The sequence below is a fragment of the Oryctolagus cuniculus genome, chromosome 6, assembly GCF_964237555.1.
Source record: "Oryctolagus cuniculus chromosome 6, mOryCun1.1, whole genome shotgun sequence".
NCBI classification, from domain to species: domain Eukaryota; kingdom Metazoa; phylum Chordata; class Mammalia; order Lagomorpha; family Leporidae; genus Oryctolagus; species Oryctolagus cuniculus.
The window spans coordinates 58,105,389-58,129,522 of NC_091437.1; the positions used below are offsets into that span (position 1 = coordinate 58,105,389).

At 44.2% G+C, this 24,134-nt stretch overlaps 1 protein-coding gene across 3 annotated transcripts; it reads left to right on the top strand.

The window, feature by feature from the left end:
- The first annotated feature begins 9,609 nt into the window (after window positions 1-9,609).
- NPM1 (nucleophosmin 1) lies at window positions 9,610-23,806 on the top strand. 3 transcript variants are annotated; one of them, XM_008255384.4, is made up of 11 exons: window positions 9,610-10,000; window positions 11,826-11,905; window positions 12,375-12,494; window positions 13,009-13,102; window positions 13,409-13,515; window positions 13,607-13,674; window positions 16,532-16,589; window positions 16,836-16,919; window positions 18,036-18,137; window positions 20,041-20,115; window positions 23,453-23,806. In XM_008255384.4, exons 1-11 carry the CDS (start codon window positions 9,943-9,945, stop codon window positions 23,489-23,491), a joined length of 885 nt encoding a protein of 294 aa, XP_008253606.1. In that variant the 5' UTR covers window positions 9,610-9,942; the 3' UTR covers window positions 23,492-23,806.
- Window positions 23,807-24,134: the final 328 nt, after the last annotated feature.

The following is a 24,134-nucleotide window of genomic DNA, read 5'->3' on the forward strand; positions in this document are numbered from 1 at the left end:
AAATATTTAGATGCTCTGGTAAGATAAATGTGCCCCAAAGCATTGGGAGTTAGATCCTACACAATGTAGAAGTTCCCAGACGTATGCTAGTGAAGTGTTTAGGCAGTGATACGGGAGTTGTGGGGAGATAGATCAAGGACAAGCCATTGCCCCCTCCCCCCAACTCCCTCTGCTAAGAGGCACAGTCTTGACAGGCTCTCGGTGTGGAGGCAGCAAGTCCTGCACTAGGAATGTTGTTCTGCCTCAGCCACAGGTGCCTTGGAAGGATGCCAGAGTCGGAAAGAGCTCTGGGGCCGGGAGCAGGCTTGCCCTGGGCTAGGTCCTGTTTGTTATCTGCAGTAGATAAGGCACCCTGTGAAGTTGCTTTCAGACCCCTATGGGAGAGCCACAATGCAGATGCCCAGGGGTCCAGAGCAAAGGCCTGCCCTCCGCAGTAGAAAGCCACTTGAGAAAAACACGCTGGGATGTTTCTGTGTCCTGGGTCCTGTGACTGGTGGGTTCACAGGTGGGTCAGTCCGCAGAAGGCTCTGCTTGGGTATAAAAAAAGATCTTTAGATTGTTTTAAAATAAACTTTTGAGATTTATTTGAAAGGCAGAACGACAGAGAGAGAGCACTTCTATCCCACACAGGTGGTAGGAGCCCAAGCACTTGGGCCATCTTCTGCTGCTTTCCCAGGCACATTAAACAGGGAACTGGACTGGAAGCAGAGTGTCCGAGATGCAACCTGCACTCTTATATGGGATGTTGGCATCTTAAGCAGCAGCTTAACTCACTGTGCCACAGCGCATGCCCTGATAATGTGAGTTTTAGTGGACTCACTTTTCAACGTTTCAGTATTTGTTCAACAATCTTAATGTTCTGGGAAAATTTTAGCTGTCAAAAATTATTCTATCTGCTTATTCTTTTAAAAAGACATTTATTTATTTTGAAAGTCAGAGTTACAGAGAGAGGGAGACAACGAGAGAAAGAGAGATCTCCCACCTACTGGTTCACTTCCCAAATGCCCACAACAGCCAGGGCTGTGCCAGGTGGAAGCTAGGAGCCAGGAGCTTCCTCTGGTCTCCCACCTGGGTGGCAGGGCTGAAACACTTGGGCCATCCTCTGCTGCTTTTCCTAGGCCATTAGCAGGGAGTTGGCTTGAAGTGGAGCAGCCAGATACAAACTAGCACCCATATGGGATGCTCATGTTGCAGGTGGCAGCTTTACTGGCTATGCCACAATGCCGGCCCCCCAAACTAATTTAAAATCCTGTTGGGAGGGGGTGGGAGATGAAGTTGTGGCATAGCTGGTAAACTCCTGCCTGCATCCCATATAGCTGCTGGTTCAAGTCCTGGCTGCTCATCTGGGGAGTGAACCAGCAGATTGAAGATCTCTCTCTCTCTCTCTCTCTCTTTCTCTCTCTCTCTCTCTCTCTCTCTTTGACAGGCAGAGTGGACAGTGAGAGAGAGAGAGACAGAGAGAAAGGTCTTCCTTTTCCGTTGGTTCATCCCCCAATGACCGCTGTGGCCAGCGCGCTGTGCCAATCCAAAGCCAGGAGCCAGGTGCTTCTCCTGGTCTCCCATGGGGTGCAGGGCCCAAGCACTTGGGTCATCCTCCACTGCACTCCCGGGCCACAGCAGAGAGCTGGCCTGGAAGAGGAGCAACTGGGACAGAATCTGGCGCCCCAAATGGGACTAGAACCCGAGGTGCCGGCGCCGCACGCCGGCCTCTCTCTCTCAAAATAAATAAATCAATCTTTAACAAAAAAAATCCTGTATGGGATGGGGGACATACTTTCCCTTTTGCTTCAAGCTCCAGTATGGATCAGCATAGCAATGACATGAGTTCACATTTTTGATGTTTTGTCATCTTGGATTTCTTCTGCATTCATTTTGAATTTTTAAATATTGCATTAAAGTATTATTTATCATGGTTACTGATTTTTTAAAAAAGATTTATTTCTTTATTTATTGAACTGCAGAGAGAGAGACAGAGATCTTTCATTCACTGGCTCACTACCCAATGGCCTTTAACAGCTGCGGCTGGGCCAGACTGAAGCCAGAAGACAGGAATTGCGTCCAGTCTCCTTCATGGGTGGCAGGAACACAGGAACTCATAATAAAGTAGCACAATTTGAACAATGTATTGCAATAAAAGTTATGTGAGTGTGGTCTCTCTCGCTTACTCCAAATATGTCAATTTATTAAAATTTATTTTCAGACTGATTAACCACGGGAAACTAAAACTGTTGTAGGAAGCTGAGCTGCTGCCTGTGGTGCCAGCATCCCATACGGGCGCTGATTTGAGTCCTGGCTGCTCCACTTCTGATCCAACTCTCTGCTAAAGGCCCGGTAAAGCAGCAGAACTTGGCCCAAGTGCTTGAGACCCGGAAGATGCTCCTGGCTTCTGGCTTCAGGTTAGCTTGGCTCCTGCCTTTACAGGCATTTGGGGAGTGAACCAGAAAATGGAAGACCTTTCTGTCTCTCTGTCTGTCTGTTTGTAATTCTGCCTCTCAAATAAATAAATCTTAAAAACAAAAAAGAAGAAGAAGGAAAATGCAACCACACATAAGGGGACGCTTCTGTAGTCTGGGTGGGCATTAGGCTGTGAGACTGGTTTAGCTACATCCTAGTAAGTCCTGTAAGTGTGGTCTGCCTAGAAAGAGGTGAGTCATGTGAGCTATTTTCCTCAGGTTGGAGCCTGAGCCAAGAGCCCGAGATAAGGGTTAAGATCTCATGTAATTTTCTGAATGCCTGAAACTAAGACATCTTCAAACCCGCTACAAATGGGACAAGATGGTAAGGAAGGGTCGGTGAAATCTGAATTTGCCCTTTGTCCTCCATTCCCTGTCTACAGTTCCTCACATCCATGGACCCTCTGGAGTGATGGTATCATTTTGTTCCTTTTTCCCCCTTTATTCATATTCTATATTTATTTGAGGGACAGAATTACAGACAGAGAGGGAGAGACAGAGAGAGAAAGAGAGGTCTTCCATCCACTGGTTCACTTCCCAAGTGGTCATAACTGCTGGAGCTGGGCAAATCTGAAGCCAGGAGCCAGGAGCTTCTTCTGGGTCTCCCATGTGAGTTCAGGAGCCCAAGCACCTGGGTCATCATCTACTGCTTTCCCAGGTCATAGCAGAGAGTCATAGCAGAGAGCTGGATGGGAAGTGGAGCTGCTGGGACTCGGACTGGCACCCGTGGAGGATGCTGGCGCCACAGGTGGAAGCTTAACCTACTATGCCACAGCATTGGCGCCCCCTTATTCTACATATTTATTTATTTAGTTGAGAGGCAGAGAGAGAGAGAGAGAGAGATCTTCCATCTGCTGGTTCACTCTCCAAATAGTTGGGCCAGTCCGAAGCCAGGAGCCGGGAGCTTCTTCCTGATCTCTCATGTGGTCCAAGGACTTGGGCCATCCTTCAATGTTTCCCCAGATGGATAAGCAGGGAGCTGGATCACAAATGGAGCAGTCTGGACTCTAACTGGCACCCATATGGGATGCTGGCACCACAGGCAGTGGCTTTACCCAGTATGCCACAGCGTTGGCCCTGACAGTGTCATTTTTTTTTTTTTTTTTTGACAGGCAGAGTGGACAGTGAGAGAGAAAGACAGAGAGAAAGGTCTTCCTTTGCCGTTGGTTCACCCTCCAATGGCCGCCACAGCTGGCGCGCTGCGGCCGGCGCACCACGCTGATCTGATGGCAGGAGCCAGGTGCTTCTCCTGATCTCCCATGGGGTGCAGGGCCCAAGTACTTGGGCCATCCTCCACTGCACTCCCTGGCCACAGCAGAGAGCTGGCCTGGAAGAGGAGCAACTGGGACAGAATCTGGCGCCCCTACCGGACTAGAACCCAGTGTGCCGGCGCCTCAGCTCACTAGGCTAATCCTCCGCCTTGCGACCCGGCCGACAGTGTCATTTTGTACTTTGGTGGGTTGACCAGTGACTGACAGCACCCAGGTAACTTCAGGATGGAGGATGGGCACTTGGAATGACCAAGCAAGATTAGAAGGTTAAGAGTTCAGCCGCACTCCCAACCTCCGTGGATGCTACAGAGGCTGGAGGTTAAACCTTGCCCCTGGTCCATAAGTTATTCAATAGTGCCTAGGTAACAAAGCCTCTGTAGACACCAAAAAAGACAAGGCTTGCAAGGCTTGCAAGCAGTTGAACACATGCGGGCTTCCAGAAAGAGGAACGGGAACATCACGTGCTGGGAGGTGGCACCCAAGGCCATGGTCACAGCTCCAGTGCTCAGGGCGCTTCCACGCCCAGCCCTTTGTATCTCTCCACTAGGCTCCTTATTTGTATTCTTTGGAGCAGCCTTTTTAATAAAACCACAAACATGTTATCTCAAAGACCTCTCTCTCTGTAACTCTTCCTTTCAAATAAAACAAACAAATCTTTACAAAAATTTAAAATATGGAATGTGATTGTGCTATGAATGGTGTTGCTAAATGAAGGAAATAAAAGCAAATGCAAACAATGACAATTGTAGATGACTTTTTTTTTTTAAAGATTTTTTTATTTTGCTTGAAAGAGTTACGTACAGAGAGGAGAGGCAGAGAGCACAGAGAGGAGAGGCAGAGAGCGAGAGAGAGAGAGCGCGCGCGAGGTCTTCCATTCGCTGGTTCACTCCCCAAGTGGCAGCAACAGCTGGAGCTGCGCTGGTCTGAAGCCAGGAGCCTGGAGTTTCTTCCCGGCCTTCCACGTGGGTGCAGGGGCCCAACGACTTGGGCCTTTAAAACTGCTTTCCCAGGCCATAGCAGAGAGCTGGATCGGAAGTTGAGCAGCCAGGTCTCGAACTGGTGTCCACATGGGATGTTGGCACTGCAGGTGGCGGCTTTACCCACTATGCTACAGTGCTGGCCCTGTAGATGTCTTATTTTTAAGGTTTATTTTATTTGAAAGGCAGAGTGCTGGGAAAGGGGGGCGGGGAGAGAGAGAGAGAGAGAGGGAGAAAGAGAGAGAGAGAGATCTTCCATCTGCTGGTTCACTCCCCAAATAGCCACAATGCCCAGGAATAGGCCAGGCCAAAGCTGGGAGCCCTGTCTCCCACATGGGTGCAGGGGCCTAAGCACTTGGGTTGTCATCCTCTGCTTTCTCAGGTGCATTAGCACGGAGCTGGATGGGAAGTGGAGGAGCTGACACTCGATCCTGTGCTCTGATATGAGATGCCTTTAACCCAGTGTGCCACAATGCCCTCCCCAGAGATGACTTTTTATCTAAAAATATTTCCTAGCTGTCCATAGAAAATCCTAGAAAAATTAATGCAATAGCAAAGAACCCTGTTTAAAGGCAGAATATGGTCCCTAAGACCAATTCCCACTAATGGAATCAGAGTCCTTAGAGAAATGGCTGAGACTATGTTAGAGTAGGAAATGTACAAAGTGAATGTGGGGTATTTTATCATGCCCCCATGTAAGACAGCTACCAAAGGGGCTGGTGCTGAGGCGTGGCGGTTAAAGCCTCCACCTGTGACACCAGCATCCCATATGGGTGCCAGTTTATGCCACTGTCAGTCCAGCTCTCTGCTCATGACCTGTGAAATGCAACGAAGGATGGTCAAGTGCTTGGGCCCCTGTAACCGCATGGGAGACCTGGTTCCTGGCTTCAGCCTGGCCCAGCACTGGCGGCTGCAGCCATCTGGGGAGTGAACCAGTGGATGGAGGACTTTTCTCTGTGTCTCTCCCTCTCTCTGTCTGTAACTCTACCTTTCAAATAAAGACAATCTTATAATAAATAAATAAAAATTCATGTGCATATATAGATATTAAAAAATTGGTCATCTTTGGAATCATGTAGGGTTCTACCTTATTATTCTGAAACTAAGTAAATAAAAATTTATTTTCCTGCCTTTCCTTTCTTTTGAAGATTTATTTCATTTATTTGAAAGACATTACTGGGCTGGCTTTGTGGCGCAGCAGGTTAATGCCCTGGCCTGAAGCGCTGGGCTCCCATATGGACGCCGGTTCGAGACCTGGCTGCTCCACTTCCAATCCAGCTCTCTGCTTTGGCCTGGGAAAGCAGTACAAGATAGCCCAGGTCCTTGGGCCCTGCACCCACGTGGGAGCCCTGGAAGAAGCTCCTGGCTCCTAGCTTTGGATCGGTACAGCTCCCGCCGTTGCGGCCATCTGGGGAGTGAACCAGCAGATGGAAGACCTCTCTCTCTCTGCCTCTCCTTCTCTCTCTGTGTAACTCCGACTTTCAAATAAATAAATAAATCTTAAAAAAAAATAGTGATTCAGAAATGCCAGCACCTTAAAATTCATTAAAAAAGAAAGATTACAGAGAAACTAGGAGAGAGAGAGAGAAAGAGAGAGAGAGAGAGAGAGAGAGAGAATCTTCCATCCACTGGTTCCCTCTTTAAATGGCTGCAATGGCCAGGGCTGGACAGTTTAAGCCAGGCACTGGGAACTCTATCCAGGTTTCCCACGTGGGTGGCAGTGGCCCAAGTACTTGAGCCATCATCCCCAACTTCTGGTATGCAGAGTAGTCGGGAAGGGGTGGGGATGAGGGTGCCTCTGATTTGGGATGTGGACTTCCCAAGGGATGGCATAAACCCACTTGGCCACAATGCCCGCTCCACTGAGTTTAACCTTATTACAGAAAGAGAAGCAGACAGACAGAATGTACCCTTTGGCACAAAAGGATGGATTCTCGCCTTCTATAAAGTTTCTTGCCATGAAAGTGAACATGAGTCTAGTCAATCTAGATGAGCGGTGTCCCATAGAACTGTCCGTGATGATGCACATGTTTTGTGTGCCATCTACCACTATAGCAATTAGCCACAGGTGCCTATTGAATACACGGTTAGAGAAATTGATTTCTAAATTTTAGTTTATTTTAATTCATTTAAAATACCATATGGAGTTAGCGGCTTCTGCATTTGACGGTATGGCTCTTGGATTTACTAATTTATGGACAATTCAGAGGATATAGGCATGTGTTAAACTGTTAAATGACATGTGTTAAACTGTTAAATGTATCCATGTAATGTGTATAGCTTGCTTAGATCCCTGTTCAAGCCAATCAACTGCTAAAGACTGCAGGGAGTATTTGAACAGGATAATTCATAATATTAGCAATGATTTAAATTTTTGCTTTGTATCATAACGGCATTGTGGCTAAGTTTTAAAAAATTGTCTTTTAAAAATACACACTGAAGTGTTTCCAGGTGAAATGATACCTGCCTGGAATTTTTTTTTAAGCAACCCAGCGGAAGGAGAAGACGGGGGCAGGCACTGTGGTGTAGTGAGTAAAGCTGCTGCTGTGGCGTAGCAGGAAAAGTCACGTCCTGCAGTGCTGGCATCCCATATGGGCACCAGTTCGAGTCTCGGATGCTCCACTTCCAACCCAGCTCTGTGCTATGGCGGGGGAAGGCAGTAGAAGATGGCCCAAGTCCTTGGGCCTCTGCACCCACGTGGGAGACCTAGAAGAAGCTCCTGGATTGGCCCAGCTCCTGCCCTTGTGGCCATATGGGAAGTGAACCAGCAGATGGAAGACCCCTCTCTGTCTCTGCCTTCACCTCTCTATAACTCTGTCTTTCAAATAAATAAATAAAGCTTTTTTTTTTTAAATAAAAGGAGAGGAGGAAGTTGCGTGGAAGGGTGTGTGTGTGTGTGTAAATAAATTATAATACATATGAAGCATGATTGGCCACATAATTGTTGAAGCTAAGTGGTGGAAATATGGGTGTTCCTCATGGATCCTATTTTGTTCAGATTTGAACATTTTCTATCGTAAAATGTGTTTTAAAATGAAGAATTAAAAGAGAAGCTTGGATTTAAGAAGAATGCATCCAATGTGATACCATGCAAGCCCTAAAAAGAGTAGAGTGTGGAAAAGGAGTCCCATGGGTCCCTGTGTATGATGTCACGGCAAGACAACTAAGCCCCATGAGGGGGTCACTGAGATAAGCTGCTCAGTGGTTCTTGCCTTCAGACTTGAGACAGTAAGCCTGCTAGCCAAGCATCTCTGCAAACAACTGAGCCCAGTCTGCACTGAAACTGGTTTTTATCCATGTGAGTGTGGGCCCTTTGTTTTTCCTTCCCCACACCCCTTCAGGGGTATTGCTGGGTGGAGGGCTTTCTGAGCATGGAATCCCTCCCAGAGGGATTAGCTTAGTCCACTAAACTGCCCCCAAGGAGAGGAGTAGGACCCACCCAAGCACACTATTGACCCATAGCAAGACTTTTGAAATGTAAATGTTGGTTTGTTTCCAAGGCCTGTATCCTTGTGCCATCACACAAATATTCCCACTTTCAAAAAATTCCCATTTTCTTTGACCACTGGCACACAGATAGGCTAATGTCTACCAAGCTACGTTAATAAAGTTGGAGGACACTGGATAAAATGTGATCTTACTTAAACAATAAAAGAAGTATTTCTGAGTGTATGTACATATATTCCTAAGTACCCATCCTTTTACTGTGGAAGTCCATTTCTTAGGCTATATTCTATTAAACTACTTTCAGATATCCATAAAAATATAGGTACAAAGATGTTTACCTAAATAATATTTTTAGTAAAATTAGGTAGAAAATATGCCTATCAATGGAGGAACAAATAAATTATAACATACCTACATTATACTACCATAGACAAACATCTATCCAAAACATTTTTTTAAAAGTTTACTTATTTACTTGAAAGTCAGAATTACAGAGAGGGAGAGGCAGAGAGAGAGAGAGAGAGAGAGAGAGAGAGAGGTCGTCCATCCGCTGGTTCACTCCCCAAATGGCTGCAATGGTCGGTGTGGACCAGGCAAAGCCAGGAGCCAGGAGCTTCTTCCCCGTCTCCCACGTGGGTGCGGGGGCCCAAGGACTTGGGACATTAGGCCATTACCAGGGAGCTGGATGAAGTGGAGCAGCCGGGACTCAAACCTCAAACCGGCGCCACCATCACAGTACTTCCTAATTCGATGTATTGAGGTAAAAAAAAAAAAAAAAAAAAAAAAAAAAAAAAAAATTCCTTAAGAAGCCCAGCGCTCAGGGTCTGTGAGGTCTTACGTGTTTGTCAAGTAGTTTAAAATGCTAATTCCCAGGCTGCCTTCCAAAGATTCGAATTAAGGTTCCTGCATTTAAATCGAGTCAAACGTTTCCTTTCGCCGGGAATGTTAAAGGTTAGGAAGTGCACATCCCCAGAGGCTGCACCGGCGGAGGCGGCTGACTCGGTCCCCGTGTGGCCCCAAGTTGCCATAAAAATGAGGACTTTGTTGATTTTTCCTCAGAAAGGGCGGATTTATAAGAACACAGAGTCCTGTAAGTCTGGCCAATAAAGAATAAAAACCGTCGTCCACTCGTTCTCCCGCTCTGGCACCTGAGACTAGCTGTGGGGAAGCCATTAGCTCCGAGCCCAGGCTTTCGGGCAGGTCAAAATCCCGCGCTGATTATGCCATCTTGGAGGCTTGCGGGAGACGAGGGGATGGAGGAAGGAGAATGGAGCTGCTTTCTGGCTTATTCCCGACTGCCTGAGCCTCCGCATCCAGCACAGCGAAGGCCTGCTGTCGCCATCTTGCAGGGTGGGCTGCGCAGGCTCTTGGCGCGAAGCCGACGCGCTGGAACCGGAGAGGACGTGGAACCGCCGGAGGTGGGGAGCGCGCGCCGCAAGGGGAAAGCGCGCCTGCGCATCGGCGACGGCGGCAGAGGGGTGGGGCAGGGTTTCGAGTGCGCGTGCCCGGTGTGAGCCCGCGAAGTACCTGGAAGAGGTGGGGGGAGAGGTAGAGAGGAGTGTGTTGAAGAGCGCTTGCGCAGCAGCGCGACCGTACTGCGAGAAGGGGCTGAAGAGCACGCGCGCGGAGGCGGGACTTGGAAAGCTATCGCGAGATTTCTGGTGGCTATATATACTAGCGGGGAGCCCGCGTCCTTTCCCTGGCGTGATTCCGTCCTGCGCGGCTGTTCTTTGCAGCAGTGGGCGTCTAATCTCCGTCCGCTTTCTCTCCTACCCAAGTTCGTCCCTCCGCCTCATGGAAGATTCGATGGACATGGACATGAGCCCCCTGAGGCCCCAGAACTATCTTTTCGGTAACTATTGTGGGGGTTGAAGCGAGGCCGAGCAGGGCCTGGTGGTGGCTTTAAGGGTTGGGGGGAGGGGGCGGCGGGAGTCTGACTGAGGCCCGGGCTGTTGGAAAAAGGCCGGCAGACTGGAGGCCGGAGAGAATAGGGAGCAGACCGCAGGCGTCCTGGTGCTGAGCGGGGTGGGAGCTGGGAGCAGAGAGTGAGCCGTGTGAAAGGGGTGGGGAGGAGCGGCGGCCCCCGGCCTGGGGCGTGAGCGGGCCATGGCCCAAGGCCGTCTGAAGGTTCGGCGTTGCCTGGGCTGCGAAGTAGGATTCCAGGCGTGATTTTTTGTCCCGTAGTGTGTAAGTCGGCTGGCTTGTTGCTAGGCCGTGTTACAGGAGGTTGGGGGGGGTGCATGGAGGGGCGTGGAAGTCCCTGCTGGAGGAGGAGGTGGGTGCAGCCTGGCGTCCTCATCCAGAGTTCCGGGCCCGGAGACAGCTCGGGTGCCTCAGCCAGTGAACCGGGGAGGGGATGTGCGGCGGGGCTTGAGGAGGCCGCGACCGCCCGAAGCACGTGGTTGCCACGTGGTTGGGGGAAGGGAGGGGGTGTGGGCTGTACATCCGGGGCTCTGGCATCTTGTCACCCACCCACCCCCCGCCCCAGCCAGGGGTCCTGTGGCTGCTTTGAGACTGTTGGGCGGGAAGTGATAGGTGTAGTGGCGGATTGAACTAGGATTCTGGAAGTCTTTGTCCAGCGTCTGCAGCATCAACTGTACCGTAACTGGCCTTTTTAGAGTCCTCTTTCTGCCTCAGCTGGTAGACGGACCTAAACCACAATACAGGTCTGATGCTCAGAGAAGTAATTAGGTTAAGGTTGCGCTTAAAAACCAGATTTAAACAAAATCCTTGATTGCAGAGCCAGCGCTTCATAAGTGAGGCTTATTTTTTTTCCAGGAAGGGTGTAGCGGAGGTAGTCCAGCATGGATTTTGTTATGTTCACCAACGTTCTCGGGTTGTAACCAGAGATTGGGAACCACAGCGCCCCCGTCCCCCGCGAACTCACACTACTATGTATGCATAGTTTTAAGGAATTACAGTAGAACTTAATTCTGGGAACCCTTTGTTGGTTAGACATGGAAATAGATGCTAATCCTACCCCTAGTTTACAAACCATGTTGAGGTTTGTTAGCACTAGCATGCTTAAGTATCTATTGTGAATGGGAGTGAAGTGTAACCACGTAAATTTTTATTCTGGCAATAATTAAAACAGTTTCCCGATGGAGTGGGAGTAGATAATGTGCACGGTAGTGCACTTTAGGACTTAATTCTTAGCCATTTTTAGAGGTTTCTGGTGATTTTATAAACAATAATTCTTTTTTTTGGCCCTTTATATTGGAAGTGTCCTTGATTGTGTCTGTTGCCTCTATTTCTAATGTGCATCACTTTGGAATATTGACCCTTACAAGTTGATTCTTTTATGTTGGTACTTTTCTCTGTAGATGAAAGCTGTTCATCTGAGAAACCATTCTCATTGCTAATTTTCCACTATTGGGAGTTTAGATAGATAATTCCAGTTTTTTAAATGGTTGGGAATTAACTATTATATATTAGGCTTCATTATTGATATGTCTGCAGAAGTAGTAGTGCTTGTCTCAGTGTATTGAAAAATACTGTAATGAAAATGCAACTAATACAGACTTGTAAGGACCTTAAATGATTTTTAAAAATGAGTGTTGAGGAAACCAGAAAGAGACCATTCTTCCTACTCTGTGGTAGCTAAAGTAGAGGAAAACTACTTAAAAGGTTAGCTTTGTTAATTTTCTGCTTGTTAGAATTGCTTTTTTCTTTTACAGGTTGTGAACTAAAGGCTGACAAAGATTATCACTTTAAAGTGGACAATGATGAAAATGAGCACCAGTTATCTTTAAGAACGGTACTTAAGCTTTTAAAATAAACATTTCTTGATTTCAGCAATTTAATTGTCCCCTATTTCTCTGCTTATAAGAGTTTTTATGATTGGATATTGTATATACCTCATCAATAAACTTGATTAAAAAGCTGGGCATGTTCACTGCTACCTGGTAATCTGGTAAAGTCAAGTCACCGTTTTATTATCTTGCTTCATTTGAATCATGAAAGATCTCTAGGGTGTCTGCCAGACGAACCTACTCAGCTTTGTAGTGGGTGTTTAATAGGTGTTCTGTATAATATGTGTGCATTTTTAAGTATTTCTTCAAGTTTACTGAACATGAGAAATTGGTTTGCCAATCTTACTAAACTTGAAGGTAGTGTTGGCACAAGTTGGAAATAATGATAAAAGTCATATTTGGTATTTTTAAACACAGATTTCCGAGGCAGGATTGTAAAACAGTTGGAAATTAAAGTTTACAAACTGTTCACAGGTCAGTTTAGGCGCTGGTGCCAAGGATGAACTGCACATTGTTGAAGCAGAGGCAATGAATTATGAAGGCAGCCCGATTAAAGTCACACTGGCAACGCTGAAAATGTCTGTACAGCCAACGGTAAGGGTGCTTGGATTTGGGATTTTATGTCAGGATTTAGTTCTGTTTTAATGCAGGTATTTAGGTTACTACAAGCAGTAGTAAAAATTTTTTTAAAGATTATTTGAAAGTCAGTTACAGAGAGGCAAAGAGAGGTCTTCCAATGCTGGTTCACTCCCCAAGTGATCGCAGTGGCTGGAGGTGGGCTGATTGAAGCCAGGAGCTTCCTCCAGGTGTCCCCTGCTTTCCCAGGCCATAGCAGAAATCTGGGTCAGAAGTGGAGCAGTTGCCCATACAGGATGCTGGCAATACAGGCAGCGGCTTCATCCACTTTGCCACAGTGCTGGCCCTAGAAAGTGGAATTTTATTTGGTGCTTCTTTACCCCATTAGTCATAGCTACATGTTTCTGTCACTAGAGTTGAATGGTCAGCTGTTAAAAAGGTTTCTGCTGTTAAATAGAGGGGGAAACAGACTCACTGGTTTATTTTGGTGTGTGGATTTGCCTGTAATGCTGTTCTTAAATCTCCATTTTAGGTTTCCCTTGGGGGCTTTGAAATAACACCACCTGTGGTCTTAAGGTTGAAGTGTGGTTCAGGGCCTGTGCATATTAGCGGACAGCACTTAGTAGGTATGTTCTTTTCATATACTGCATTGTATATATATATATATCATATACTGCAGTTGCTTGGCTTCTGGTTTGTACTTAAACCAGGCTTGGTTATACTATTACTGTTTATAGTGAGTTCCAGTGAGAACCTTAAATTAATGATAGTAAGGGCATGTTTAACAACAAAATCCTTTAAAAAATTCTGTTGCCATTTGCTGTCCTTTTGTTGGATTTTTAAGTGTTCAGCATTCTATAGTATTAATCTTTATTTTTCCTGAATGATTCTTGTTTGAGTTTTAAAATAAATGTCTGATAATTTTATTTTAGCTGTGGAGGAAGATGCAGAATCAGAAGACGAGGAGGAAGAGGATGTGAAGCTATTAAGTATATCTGGAAAACGATCTGCCCCTGGAGGTGGCAGCAAGGTGCCACAGGTAGAGATGTCATTTCACTGCAGATTTGCATTACAGCCTTTGTTAGGTGGTAACAATCAGCATTTGCTCATAAGTATATTTTCCTTTTTAGAAAAAAGTAAAGCTTGCTGCTGAAGAAGATGATGAAGATGACGACGACGACGATGATGATGATGAAGAGTGAGTAGCATGCTTTTATGTGCATGGGTGGTAATTTTATGGAAATGATTTACCAGAGTTATTCTGTGCAATAGTTCATAATTAAAGGGATTCATGTGGTCAGTGGTTGTCAGCAAAAAAATGTTGGGACTGAGCCTTTAAAATGCTGCTGTGCATTGTGGCTTTTCCTAAGAGTAGAGCATGCAGCATTGGTAGGAATGGGAAAGTAGAGACAGAATCCTTCCATCTATTGGCTTACTCCCCAAATGGGCTGAACCAAAGCAATGAGCCCAGGAGTTTCTTCGACCTCCCATGTGGGTTTGGGAGCCTAAGCAATTGGGCGATCTTCCACTGCTTTCCCAGACCATAAGCAGAGAGTGAATTAGAAGGGGAGCAGCTGGGACATAAACTGGCACACTTATGGGATGCTGGCACCACAGATGGAGACTTAGCCTGCTGTGCTACAGTGCCAGCCCCAGTAGATTTACTTTTTAAAATGTAACCACAGTGTCGGAATTGTCCCTTTGTGTATATAGTAAGTAGATAATGCTTAGGGAGAAAGTAAAGTATGGGTGGTCCAAATCAGCACATTTTCGAATAGAGGAGAGGGTAGTCAAAAGCATGTGTGTGCTAAGGGACGTCATGGTTGCCTCAAGGGGGCTGAGGGTTAAGAGCATGGCATGGATGATGGTTAAGATGTGAAAAGATGAAATAGCCAATTGGCAGTAGACTTTGAACAAAGAACAAGGTGAAAGGGAGATCCTCTTTTGAGGATGGAAAGGGTATGGCACAGCTTAGTTGAAATTTATATCTGGATTCTATACTAGTATTGTTGGACAGTGTCTTCTGTACTGAATACAGACTTGATTTTTAATCTTTCATCATTTTTGTTAGGTGTAAGAAGTAACTTAGAGGTGATTTGGAGTATATGTATGTGTATATGTATGCGGACACTCTTATAAGTGGTTTAAATATCCCTGGATTGTGGAATACTTGGATCCTGGAATCAACACCCTGTGCAGCCATCACCTAAAAACAATTTTCTGTTTTTACATTTATTTGAAAGAGTTAAGGAGAGAGGGAGAAACAGATCTTAACATCCACTGATTTGCCCCCAAGTGGCTACAGCAGTCAGGGTGGAGCCTAGCCAAGAGCCAGGAGTATCAGTGAGTGGGAAGTGTCTAAAACTTGGCCTTTTGAAGTTTTTTTTTAAAGACAGATTCTTTTATGTCTTAAACCGATTTATTTTTAAAACTTTTTATTTGAAAGGCAGAGTTAGAGAGGCAGAGAATCTTCCATCTGTTCACTACCTAAGTGGCCGCAACAGCTGGAACCAGGAACTTCTTCTGGATCTCCCGTGAAGGCACAGAGGCCCAAAGACTTGGGCCATCTTCTGCTTTTCCAGGCCACAGAGGAGATGGATGTGAAGTGGAACAGTTGGGTCTTGAACTGGAGTCCATACGGGGTGCTGGCACTGCAGCTGGTTTAACCCACTGCGGCACATCACCAGCTCCTTGAACCTTTTCTTGGGCCGTTATCAGGAAGCTGTATCTGAAGTGGAGTAGATGCGACACCACGTCACTAGCTGCACAAATCATTTTAAAATGGTGTAACTGAAAAAATCATTTCCCTTAGCTGTGACTCCTCATGTTCCTCAACGAATGAACTTGGTCTTTATATTTGTAGATTTGCCTATTCTAGATGTTTCGGGTAAATGGTGACTGGAGGTTTAACTCTTCGGGAAAAAAAAGCCTGGCAGTTCCTCTAAGTGCCTGAATGATTCCTGCCAGTGGTGGGTTGTATACATACCTACCCCACTGGTGTATAGTATCATTGTGGTTTTGATTTGCATTTCCATGGTGACTGGTGATGGACATATACCATATGTATATCTTTGGAGAAAAATGTTGGTCAGATCCCTTGCTCATTCAAAAATTGCTAGAGTTCTTTATATTCTGGAAGCAAGTACCTTAGGTGATTTGCAAATACTTTCTGCCATTTTCTGCCATCTTCAGTAACTTGGTGGTAGCCTTTGCATAAAAATTCGTTTTCATGAAGTACAGAATTTTTTGCTTTGCTTTTGTTAAACCTAAAACACCGTTGCCAAATCTGAGGTCGTGAAAATATACTAGTAGCTTCAGCATTCATATAGGTCTTAGATTACTGTTTGAATCACCAAGTGAGAACCCTATGTGGTTTTAGGACAGATTTTTCCAAGGAAGTCAGCATTGTTGTAGGGATTCTGTTGAATATTGTCATTAGATTTAAGTCTACTGTGAATTTTTTGTGTCTTTAGGGTTTTTTTTTTTTTTTATTTTTTTTATTTTTTAAGATTTATTTGAAAGAGTTAAACAGAGCACAGAGAGCTTCCAACCACTGGTTCACTTCCCAGATGGCCACAATGGTTGGAGTTGGGCTGATCCAAAACCAGGAGCCAGGAGCTTCTGGGTCTCTCCCATGGTTCAGGGGCCCCAGAACATGGGCCATCCACTACTGCTTTCTCAGGCCATAGCAGAAAGCTGATTCAGAAATTGAGCAGTCAGGACTCAAACCATCACCTGTATGAGATGCTGGCACAGCAGACAGAAGTTTTATCCACTCTGCCACAGTGCTGGCCCCTAGCTATTTTAACATGTCCTCAAGATTCATCCCTGTTGCAGCATGGGACAGGGTTTCCTTAAGACTGAATAGTATTCCATTGTATGTTTACAAATTTTCTTAATCTATTCAGCCATTTGGACATTTGGTTGGCTATTCTGAAAAGTGTTACAGTGAGCCTGAATGAGCAAGTATGTCTTAGAGAATGCATTCAATTCTTTCACTAGCCTCCCCCCAAATTTTGGAAGTTCTTAAATATTTTCCCTTATTTCATTTCTAGTGATGATGATGATGATTTTGATGATGAGGAAACTGAAGAAAAAGCTCCAGTGAAGAAAGTAAGTACAGTGCTATAAGGTTGTCAGAAATGACAGCTTATCTGTTGTGTAGTGCATGGAAGGAGAGAATATGGCCTTGTACTGAAAACATTAAAGGGGGGAATGATATTCATGGCCTTTTCCCACAATTTGTTAGCCTTTGGTAACCTTCTGACGAAATGCTGCATTTATGGGATTTGGCACAGTTTATTTGAACTGATAGATTTTGTTGTGGGACCTCTGATTAAGAGTGCTTTCCATTTTCAGTCTATACGAGATACCCCAGCCAAAAATGCACAGAAATCAAACCAGAATGGGAAAGACTCAAAACCATCAACACCAAGATCAAAAGTAAGTGGATAAATGTATACAGTCAAGAGGGAAGAAATGCTTGTTATTCATTGTTCCATTCCACATACTGGAGAGGTGGCTCCTAGGATTCCGGGGGTAGGGGTTGGAGCCACCATAGCTTTTTGTTACATTTACATAAGTGGTTTCTTTTTTATTTTATTTTTTTTAATTTTTGACAGGCAGAGCGGACAGTGAGAGAAACAGAGAGAAAGGTCTTCCTTTTTCCGTTGGTTTACCCCTCAATGGCCGCTGCGGCCGGCGCACCGCGCTGATCCAAAGCCAGGAGCCTGGTGCTTCTCCTGGTCTCCCATGCAGGTGCAGGGCCCAAGCACTTGGGCCATCCTCCACTGTACTCCTGGGCCACAGCAGAGAGCTGGCCTGGAAGGGGAGCAACCGGGACAGAATCCGGTGCCCTGACGAGGACTAGAACCCGGGGTTCTAGGATTAGCCTATTGAGCCTCGGCACTGGCCACATAAGTGATTTCTTATAAGGCGTATGGATTTTTTTTAAGATTTGAGAGGTAGAGTTGCAAACAGGAGAGACAGGTCTTCCATCTGCTGGTTCATTCCCTGAATGGCTGCAATAGCTGGGCTGATAGGAAGGCTGGAGCGTCTAGGTCCCCCATGCAGGTGCAGTGGCCCAAACACTTGGGCCATCTTCCATTGCTTTCTTAAGCCATAGCAGAGAGCAGGGTTGGGAGAGGAGCAGCCAGGATACCAGCCGATGCTGCAGATGGAGGCTTAGCCCACTGTGCCATAGTGCCAGCCCTAGGATTATTCATTATTGAAAGTACACGTAGTGGCACAGAGCAGAGGTTGAGCCCTGTCTACATGTTGGTATCCAGTAGAGCTAGAAGCCACCGTCTACCTTTGGAAGGTGAATTCTCTGGGGTGTGAACACCAGGCATCCAGCTATTGATTTCATTCTTTTGAACTAAATAAATGCAAATGCAAGTTATTCCTAATTATTTCAAACAGTATGGTGCAGCGTGAATATATGGAAACACCTCTGGGTTATATGCTTGCTATTGTAATAGAGGGGACTGTAGGGTCAATATTATCAATATTATATACATTAATATTAATGAACTTTTGGGCATTCAAATTTTTCCCCAGGGTCAAGAATCCTTCAAAAAACAGGAAAAAACTCCTAAAACACCAAAAGGACCTACTTCCGTAGAAGACATTAAAGCAAAAATGCAAGCAAGTATAGAAAAAGTGAGTAAACTAGCTGGTTCTATCCCCCCCTCAAACAACCTTTCTGGGTTTTGGATAAACTAAACATTACACTTTTTTAGCCTTTTAATGTACTTAACCTGTTTCATGATGATGTGAATTTTCCAAGAGAAAGGATTACTAAAATAGAACTAGTTAGCTATATTCATTTATGTTTGTCTGATTTTTTTTGCATAAGTGAAATTAAATGTGCTAAATTTAACATTGTAAAGAAAATAAGCACGTTGGATGCAAGATAAATTCTGACTTTTAGATGTTAAAATGACACGGATAAGAAAATTTCTGCTCTCTGGTTGTTGTATCCCTTTTAGAACCAGCAGAGGGCGTGTGAATCTTCAGTTAATTTGCAGATGGCTAGAAAAGTAGGAAATTCTGTGTTGGTCCTGCTTGGCATTATTGTGAATAAAACTCAGCATTTTCTGGCAATCTGAGTCAATTCTCTTTGCCCTTTACAGCAAGGCATTACTAACCAATACATACTATATAATTATGAATTTGAGTGACCAATATGCTTACATTTAGTCTTTCTGTCAGTGGAAACCTGTGAAGAGAGGGTCAGCTCTTGCCCTACTACCTTCACGATTTGAGATTAAAACAGTGAACTCAGGACATGCGTGTAGAGTATGGAATAATGGGTTCACATGTTTTAGAATTGCATTTCATAGCAGCATTAGTTTTATGAATAATAACTTAAGAATCCAGTTTCTGGGAATGTTGTCCCTTGCATACGGTGCTAAAATGACATCTTTGAGAAGTCCCTCCTCTCAGTTTTAATGCGGTCCTATCTCCTTGGTTTAATTGCAGGCGAATTGAACAGTCCTGCTGGGCACTACTGGTTAATTAAGCCCAAAGATTGGGAGAGGAAAAGGAGAAACAAATATAGTCCATACAGAGTATCATCAACAGTCGAGACTGAAGTCTTCTATTTTAATCTCAATCCCCTTTCCTGATATGCCATCCATACTCCCTTCCAGGCTTGAAGCAATCTCCTTTAGCACTTTGCTGTGACTGCTGTGATTCAGTGAAACCTTTGACATTGCTTTCTATTACATGTGCATATTCCTCATCTCTTTAACCATGTGTTAATTACTTTTGTATTTCCTTAGCTGTTTAATAAATTTGAATTGATAAAATAAGAATGTATGTGACAATAATTTAAAAATGAAAATGATTGCAGTGAGGTTTATTTTCTGGGTGTTAGGCCTGGTCCGTTTGCCATTTGGGAACCTTCTTTAAAATGCATGAAAGGTGGTATTTAGGATACAAGAAAAGCCAGTAAAAATTCAAAATGTTTCCTAAGTGGTAAATTTAAGTATGAACAGTTTAAGGTGTTGGCAGTGCTTGCAGTGTCTTAAATTTTGGTAATACAAGTATTGCTAACACTTTGTTGACTGCAGCCAAAATTTGAAGGAAATGATCAATTTTTGTTACAAATTAGTGATGTTAGGATTTCGCCATTCAACATCTCATTGCCTAAATTGATACCAGGTTATTGTGCTGGACCTAAGTTCTTGGTGAATATTAAATGTTATATTACACAGTTTTGGTCACTTGTGATGTAGTTCTCAAAGGGGATTGCGTTTTTATTTGGTTCTGGGTGGTAGAAGGTGGTTGCTTGTTTGTATACCTGAAGCACCTCAAGTGTAGCCTATGTTTATTCCTAGAGTGACTACCTGGCAAGATTTGGATCTTTGAAGGCGTCTGTAGAGGGGGACTACTTTGAAAGTCTATGCTGCCCACTATATGTCCTAGACCTAAAAGCTGTTCCGTAAAGTTAAAGGGATAAGGAATAAACTAATTCATGTAATAGCATGCAGATCTTCCTAACAGTTGCTTTGTTAAACAACATGTTACTGTACTTATCCTTAATCTTCTTTCTCAATAGGGTGGTTCTCTTCCCAAAGTGGAAGCCAAATTCATCAATTATGTGAAGAATTGCTTCCGGATGACTGACCAGGAGGTAACTGCATTTTCTGCATTGTGACTCAATCCAGACTTGGGTGATTCATCAAGATTCCCCTTTTGTTCCTTTAGTCTCTTAACTGTTGGCTCCTTTTAAAAGGCTCCTGACCACAGACAATACGTCAGATTAAATAACATGGAAACTCTTAAAAACTGAGTTGGCAGAGGCTGGGAAGATAACATTTTTAGTACGTTTTTCTCAGCTTTTATATAGTTGGTAAATTACCTCTTGATTACTGAGCCCAGTTTTACTTCTGGCGCTGTCTTGGCTAAGGAAACCAGCTGTGGTTTTCCTTGTTGCTCTGTTAGGCTGTCTGGAGCAGTCTGCTCTTGGCTTTCTTGGGAGCTGAAGACAATTTTGCTAAAATCAACCTAAAGGATAAAATTCAGAGAGCAAGAAGCCAAATTGTACTTGCTATATATATGAGTTCTTCGAGGAGTTTGTAGAAAAATGGAATTGAATATAAACTTGTGCCAGCCCATGCATTTTTTTTCCAAAATTTGCACTTACCTAGATCTTTGAATCCCTTGAGTTAATTCTGTAGTTTACTGAAAGGCAAAAATCTTCCATCCACAGGTTAGTACCCGAATCCCTGCAATAGCTGAGGCTGGCCAGATAGAAGCTGGACTTCCCCTCCTGGTTTCCTAGGGCACTTATTAGCAGGAAGCAGTTAGTAACCCAGAGGTTTTCCAGTGTTGAACACAGGTGTCCCAAGTCTTAACCAAATTTAGCCGCTGAATTTTATAATTGTATAGGTGTTATTAGTAGGCTTAATTTTTTGGATTTGGATTTTTAGTTGCTGACTAAAATTAGCAATTAGATAAGGTTATTAGGCATATACAGGACAGGTGCTGTGTTTAATTTTATGTCTTTGTGGAGGGCTCCTAAGTCTAAATATTTTCAATAAATTTTAAAAATTTCTTTTTTTTTGACAGGCAGAGTGGATAGTGAGAGAGACAGAGAGAAGGGTGTTCCTTTTTGCCGTTGGTTCACCCTCCAATGGCCGCCACGGCCAGTGCGCTGCGGCCGGTGCACTGCGCTTGATCCGAAGGCAGGAGCCAGGTGCTTCTCCTGGTCTCCCATGGGGTGCAGGGCCCAAGCACTTGGGCCATCCTCCACTGCACTCCCTGGCCACAGCAGAGAGCTGGCCTGGAAGAGGGGCAACTGGGAAAGAATCCGGCACCCCAACTGGGACTAGAACCCGGTGTGCCGGCGCTGCTAGGTGGAGGAGTAGCCTATTGGGCCGCGGTGCCGGCCTTAAAAATTTCAATTAGCTTTTCCTGCCACACTATTTATCATTTAAGAATCGTGTGAATGGCAACACAACTTGACTTAGTTTCTGGGTTTGTAGTTCTTTCAATTCAGCCCTGTTCATGGTTAGTTGTGTAGTCAACCTTGAGTGAACATGGAATTGATTCAAATTCTACAGTTGCTGATTTTCTTTGGTATGAAACTAGATTTCTGTGAATATTAGGTTATTAAACATAAAAAGCTCCTTGAGGTTGGCATTTAACCAAGCTGTTAGGATGCCTATACCCCATATCAGAGTACTTGGATTGATTTCCTTACTCTGAGTGCTCCCAATTCCAGCTTCCTACAAATGTAGATCCTGGGAGGTAGTGGTGACAGCTCCTGTCACCCACTTGGGACCTATGTTGCTTTCATACCCACTGGCCTTTGCAACTGAACAGTATCAAATTTCATCTTTCTAGATATTGGAACCTTCAGGCATTCCAAATCTAAGAATCAAATCCAATGTCCTTGAACGATCAGTGCTCAAAGCTATGGATTTTGTAGCAGTTGGGATTTCAGATAAGGGATGCTTAGCTTGTAGAGACCCACCATCTCTAAATTGCTTTTCTGGCAAGATTAGGCACAAGTAACATACAGCTCCTTGCTTGTGCAATATTTTTCTCAAAAGACTTTTAAGGCTTTGGCAGCTAAAATCTCTTCCAGATGGGACTTAAGAAACAATAGCAAATGCTTGCAAAAACTCTTACTAAAGAATTAATCAAAATTGTGCTGCTTTTGTGTAGAAACTACAAATAGAAGTTTTGTTGAACTTGTATGTAAAGGTGCAAGCTGTTATTGCAGAATTGAATGAAGCAACGTGATCTGCAGAAGGTGTTGGGCTGTCCTGTCCATAGCCTACTGAATGCTAATCCGGCAGCATCTGTTTGTGTTAGAGCAAATGACAGCCTTCATATTGTTTGAAGTTAATGATTAGGAGACATTTGTGTTATTTGCCATTTAATGTTCTTCAGTCTTTTTGCATTGTGGTATAGCAGGTAAAGCTGCTGCCTGCAGTACCAGTATCCCATGGGTATCTGTTGGAGTCTGGGTTGCTCCACTTTCCATCCAGCTCCCTGCCACTGGCCTGGGAAAGCAGCAGAGGACAGCCCAAGTGCTTAGGCCTGTGCACTCCTGTGGGAGACAGATGAAGCTCCTGGCTTTGGCCTATCCCGGCCTTGGCCTTGGCAGTCATTTGGGGGAGTGAACCAGCAGATGGAAGATATCTCTTTGCCTTTCAAATAAAGTAAAATTAATAAATTCAAAGCTTAAGTGGAGAACTATGTATGTATGTGATATACTGCTTTGAAATGGTTATCTTTTGAAGGATTTAAGTAAATATTCTACCAGCTTGAACAAGTAGAATCATGTTAAAGGAAATAGGAATTGAGTGGTTTTTGCTTTTTTAAGTAAATGATACTTCTAAATCATGAATATGAAACGGTAGTGAATTATGGAAAAATGGGGAGTTGTGTTTCGTGCTTCACCAGCTCGATACAAAGAGCAAGTCTTAGTAGGTAATGTCAGTATGTGAATCTAACGCTTAGCAGTTCTCATTGACTGTTCCGTGGACAGTTGAAGAAAGTAATTTCCATAAAGCAGGAGACTGAAATTCCCATCTGGGGTAAAATTAGTGATGTGATTTAGGTAAATCATCCTCCTCCCCAGATAAAGGAATAAATTCAATTCTGTCCTGAGTTTTTATTTGGTTGATGGGCAATCCCAAAGCTGATTTGCAGGCTGATGAGGAGTTTGAGGCAGTATTGTCCAAACTGCTCTCAGTCTTTCCTCAGCTGGATGGCCACACTGGTCAATTATATTTGTTAATGTAGGAATCTTGGGATTCTGTGTCTGAATTGGAATATTTGAAAGTTGGTTTGAATATAAATTTGTTCAGTATTAGTTCTTAATTATCTGGAGTGTGAATGTCTTTTGTGGTAGAATGAAAAATAGATGTTGAACAGTGCAGAGAGACGTGGTTTAATTTATTGATGTCTGTGAAATACTGTGGTTCTTTAACCACATTTCTTTTTATTTTTTCCAGGCTATTCAAGATCTTTGGCAGTGGAGGAAGTCTCTTTAAGAAAATAGTTTAAACAGTTTGTTAAAATTTTCCGTCTTATTTCATTTCTGTAACAGTTGATATCTGGCTGTCCTTTTTATAATGCAGAGTGAGAACTTTCCCTACCGTGTTTGATAAATGTTGTCCAGGTTCCATTGCCAAGAATGTGTTGTCCAAAATGCCTGTTTAGTTTTTAAAAGAAGGGACTCCACCCTTTGCTTGGTTTTAAGTATGTATGGAATGTTATGATAGGACACAGTAGTAGCAGTGGTCAGACGTGGAAATGGTGGGGAGACAAATATACATGTGAAATAAACTCAGTATTTTAATAAAGTAGAACTGTTACTCTTTCTATTCACTTATTTAACCTTTTGTATGTAGATAGTATGTTGTATGTTGATAGTATCCTGAAATCCCATGTTGAAAGTCCCTGCCCCTCCAAATAGTCTCTGGAGTTAACCAATTTTTTCGTGACAATTTAGTGCTCATACAGTCCCACCTCAGGACAATAGTCAACAACTACAGCTATAAAAACATGTTTCCAAATGTCATTCTGCCTGTGCTTACCTTATTCCAACTCCCAAAGGAAATTGGCATGTTAAAACAGCCAGGTGAACTTCCCAACCTACAGTCCTTTGCCTAAGTTGAGATAAGAAAGCTGTTT

Excerpts from the sequence above, each read along its gene's own strand:
- NPM1 (XM_008255384.4), top strand. The coding sequence starts at position 9,943 with ATGGAAGATTCGATGGACATGGACATGAGCCCCCTGAGGCCCCAGAAC. Across the intron at positions 13,516-13,606 it reads GTGGCAGCAAGGTGCCACAG|AAAAAAGTAAAGCTTGCTGC; the intron begins GTAGAGATGTCA and ends TTTCCTTTTTAG. Across the intron at positions 18,138-20,040 it reads TGCAAGCAAGTATAGAAAAA|GGTGGTTCTCTTCCCAAAGT; the intron begins GTGAGTAAACTA and ends CTTTCTCAATAG.